Source organism: Pelophylax lessonae (genome assembly GCF_965119305.1).
Source record: "Pelophylax lessonae genome assembly, chromosome: 7".
Taxonomy (NCBI): domain Eukaryota; kingdom Metazoa; phylum Chordata; class Amphibia; order Anura; family Ranidae; genus Pelophylax; species Pelophylax lessonae.
In genome coordinates, this window is record NC_138774.1 from 150,021,635 (window position 1) to 150,026,561 (window position 4,927).

At 41.3% G+C, this 4,927-nt stretch overlaps 1 protein-coding gene across 1 annotated transcript; it reads left to right on the forward strand.

Moving 5' to 3' along the window:
- Window positions 1-1,069: 1,069 nt before the first annotated feature.
- LOC309560550 (uncharacterized protein) lies at window positions 1,070-2,151 on the forward strand (the record flags this gene model as incomplete). Its single annotated transcript, XM_082264178.1, has 2 exons — window positions 1,070-1,507; window positions 1,627-2,151. 2 exons carry the CDS (start codon window positions 1,070-1,072, stop codon window positions 2,149-2,151), a joined length of 963 nt encoding a protein of 320 aa, XP_082120304.1.
- Window positions 2,152-4,927: the final 2,776 nt, after the last annotated feature.

A 4,927-nucleotide genomic window follows, 5' to 3' on the forward strand; every position in this document is an offset into this window, starting at 1 on the left:
TCAATCTCTTAAGAATCTACAAGCTTCAGGCCCCAAAACTGACTTTAGAAAGCCAGTTTCCTCTGCATTAAGCAAATCCCCTGGAGTCCCTCAACCTGCCTGGTTGGGAATCCTTTATAATATTCATTTAGACTCTGGAAGGGTACCTCACTGCCACAATTGGTTATGGAGCATTTTAAGCTCATCATCATCCATCTGAACCAATTCTTGATTATAATGATCAATTAGGAGATTTATCATACTTGATGAACATTAATTGAGCCTACTCTCCCAAGCTACTTTAGAAAAAGGGGTTACCTTTTATATATTAGGAAAAGGTATTGCTTCAAACAATGATACTGCTAATAAAGATAAAAAAGATAAAAAGAAACCCTATCTATTCCACCCTGTACCCAAACTATAGGTTTATTTAATTAAAACCAACCTAGACACTTCAATTACATACCTGAAGCTCCACTTACATGACAGTCCTGGTCCTAAGTGTTATTTTCTTTAGTCTTAATGGTAGGGTTTGGTCTGCAGTCATGGTGATGTGGATGCTGCCCATTGGTTGTTAGAAGAGTCTATCACAGAGTCGCCAAAGCAGTACTAACAGGGTCCTAAACTGTTCAAGCATGATATCACAATGCAAGGGGTTGGCAAAAGATCAGTTAGCAAAGTTTTCCTCTTTCATTTAACCCTTGAAATACATTTCTGTTTCTGGGGAAAATTAAAAATCTAAAACTCATGACACATTCGTGTGACAGTCAGTGGGAAGAATTCTCCTAATGCCCAGTACACACGATCCGAAAATCGGGCGACGTTCCATCCGTTTTTTTTTGTATTCTAGCAACTCTCAATAATATTCGCAAACGGGAGAGGTTACTCACGATACAAATTTTCTCGGACGATAATTCTTAGCTTCCGGTATGCGTAACCATGCTGTAGCGTGTGAGAGGAAATGATGTAATGTGCGTGTGACCCATCTAACCACGCCTTGAGCGCCTTTGTGACGAGCTGTTCGGATTGTTCGTGTGTTGCCGCGTTATTTCTCTCGTTTCCTCGCACGTTCTGTCTGATACCTGCAAAAATGGAGGATACCAGCCTTCCAGTTGCTATGCTCGGTGTTCTGGCTATCCAGAATGTTCTCAAGCAAAAGAAACAGAGAAGGCGAAGATCGTGGAGTAAGGAATGGCTCCTCAACCGTTCTAAGTACTCCCACATGCAGCTCATCCGTGAGATTCAGGAGAACAACCCAGATGATTTCCGGAATTATTTGAGAATGGATGATGACTGCTTCCAGCATCTCCTGTCATCTGTCACTTCCCGGATACAGAAACAGGACACAGCCATGCGTGAGTCGATCAGTGCAGAACAAAGGCTGATAGCCACCCTGCGGTATCTGGCAACAGGACGAAGCTTGCAGGATTTAAAATTTACAACTGGAATATCCCCGCAGGCCCTTGGAAAGATCATTCCTGAGACCTGCAAGGCGCTGATCACTGCTCTACAGAAGGAATACATAAAGGTAATTTTTCTAATTACTCTCAGATATTACCAATACCAACTGCAATTGTCTAAAATAATAGTTGTTAACTGTTTTCTGTCCGTAGCGCACAGATTTATCTTTTTGTTATTTTTTTACAGTTCCCCAAGAACACAGAGGAATGGTTGGAGGTGGCCAAAAATTTTAATGAAATGTGGAACTTCCCAAACTGTGGAGGTGCAATAGATGGGAAGCATGTACGCATTACCCCACCTGCCAACTCCGGATCTTATTACTACAATTATAAGGGATTCTTCAGTGTTATCATGATGGCAGTTGTGAACGCTAACTACGAATTCCTATACTTAGACATAGGTACAAATGGGCGCCACTCAGATGCCAGTGTTATTGAGCAAACCGAGTTCTATAAGCGCCTCCAGAATGAGACACTGAATTTGCCAACCAATGCTCAGAATGTGGAAGGTCTGAATTTCGTTTTCATAGCGGACGATGCTTTTGCGTTAGGAGAACATCTCCTGAAACCTTTCCCCATGCGTGGCTTGACCACAGATCAGAGGATCTACAACTATAGGCTGTCACGTGCACGCAGGGTTGTAGAAAATGCCTTTGGAATACTGGCCAACAGATTCCGCATTTTCCAAACTGCCATTAACTTGGCAATGTAAAAAGTGGATACTGTTGTTTTGGCATGTTGTGTCCTTCATAACTACCTCCGCTGACATGTACAGGGGTATGTTGCATCAGCACCAGATCGGGAAGCTGATAGACCTGGAATATCCAACCGCGAGGAAGGGCAGGAGTGCCTTGCTGGACTGACATCTGTGGACCGAGTGCCTTCCAGGCTACCAACCCAAACTGCTCGGCAAAGCAGGCTGGATTACCTGACATATTTCAATGGAATCGGTGCAGTGAGCTGGCAGAATGACATGTAGAATGGTATACTGTATGTGTCAGAAACATCTTTGCTATATGATCCATTTAATTTTTACAGTTGTTATGTTATTATCATATGTGATTTTGTACTTGCATTAGCTATTTCTGGACTGTTTTGAATCAATTACTTGCATGTTGAAAAATAAAAGGGTGAAAGAAACTGCACAAGTGTCTTTTCCATAGCGGGTACTTATGAGAAGTTACATTCACATATACCACATTTCAATGACAAAGGTGTTTTATTGAAGTGAAGAGTCATTGCATTTTTGAACCACTTTTATTCAAACACTTTTCTAAAAAAATAAAGGTTACATACATTATGTTCTTGCTCTGATTCTTTTCACAAAACAAAGAATTTAAATAACATTATCCAAAAAATTCAACATTGCACTATTTAGGTGTGGCTGTACATAGCATACTGCACTGTCAGGAGGTACACGATGATGTCATATGCTTCGATTCATACAATCGTGTTACAGCCATCTGGTTTAGTTTGATCAAACCTTCTCATTAATACACAGGACATGATATGTTCCCAAATTTAAATAACACACTCGTGCATTGGGAGTGTTATAGGAGGCCACAGACGGTGCAATTGTGTCTATCCTGCAAAATGAAAAATCGTATGAATGCCCAATCCTCACAGACTGCTAGCACCGCGGCCTCTGAGGTCGCCTGGGGAAGTCGGATCACCCCAGTGTGAACGGGGTCTCAGTAAAGTTGCACCCGCAAACCATCCACCCACCTACCCAAAAAATATAACAAAAAGGACATAATTTCAGATGAAAAGCCAATCTCCATTGTTCCATATTTATCTTTGTACAACATATGAATCAACCACATATGGAGGGCAGTATTGCAAGGAGACCTTGTGCCTCTTCAACATTATTATTGAAAATAACAACATTATAACCTTAATGTTTTGCACAACTTAAACATGAATTCAAAACTAGATCAAGTAAACTTTTAACTCCTCCCACCCCCTTCAAGCTCTTATTCCGACTGCCTTGTATGCCTCCAATTTTGCAAAAATATCAATCGTATTTTGCAGTAAACACAGTATAGAATTAGTTGCTTCCTGAATCTTGTGAACTTGAGTGCAGCAGTGAAGCAAATCAGCAGACAGACGGGCAATACTTGTTGGATTCAAACTGTGCTCTGTGTAGGAAGTAATACTAATTAATGGCCATAATATGCTTGATAGAACATAACAAACAGAAACAAGACATGATCATGTGACTTACGGGAGGATGATGCAGGCTCTGCAATGTCCACATCTGTTGGCTTCATGACATCTGTACCCACAATCTCCAAAGTGTCTTCATACAGGTTATCCGATTTGCAGTCATAACTGGTCCTTTCTTGAACCCCCATATGCTCTTCTGGTGTAGCATCTGCATTTCCAAATATAAGTTAAGATGTCAATATTACAATATCATCCATGTTAATACATTGTGGTTGTATAGGTACAGTTTAAAAAAAAAAAATTAAAATACCAACCTTTAACACAAGACTCTGGCGTACTTGGATCTACCATCGTTATGCCACTGTCCACATCGGTGTGGTCACCTGTTGATTTTGCATAGCTGGAATCACCCACATGTAGTCTTCTTTTCTTGTGTTTTTTCTCTTTAAGAAAGAAAACATATGTTTAGCATTTTTCTAATGTGAATAAAAATATGTTGATATATGCTAAGGTACCTACTTTTAGTTTTGCAAATATTAACTTCTGTCTGGTTGTCATCATTTTCACATATCTGGTTAGGATTGCTTCTTTTTTGCCTCTCCCTCTGTTTGGCTTTATCTTTATTTCCTGTAAGAATAAAAAAAAAATATACCTTTGCGGGAGCATTTTCGTTATATGCAACTCCATCATTTTCTTCAGCAACTCATTAAGCATAGACCCTTACCCTATACGCTTACGCCATTTGAGAGCATCTGTAGGGCACGGCCCCACTCGCCGGGACTCATATCCCTTCTATATGCTTCCATTATCGCCTGCGATACACCCCCTTTCACGGCCTATCATTCTAACTGGGAACTAGAACTGGGGCGCTGTTTGGACAGGGAAGATTGGCAGCACATGACGGCGGCTCTCTCTAAGTGTTCCCGTAATGTCTTGATTCTGGAAAATGCTTATAAGGTATTTTACCGATGGTACTATACTCCGGCTAGACTGGCTAAATTTATACCCGCCTACTCCCCCCTGTGCTTCCGGGGATGCGCTCAGGAGGGGACTATGGCACATATTTGGTGGACATGTCCCAGGGTGCGCAGACTGTGGATTAGGATTTATGCCTTGCTCCGTAATATTTTTCAAGTCACCCTGAAGAAGGACCCGTATGAGGCTCTCTTGTGTAAGCCTATACCTGATTTGACTCGTGCACAGCGGCAGTTGGCTCAGCACTTGTTTACGGCTACGAAATTGACTATTGCCCGATCTTGGAAGACCCGTTGCTTAGTTTTGAGGCGGCCAAAAACCGTATGAATGATATTCTCGTTAATGAA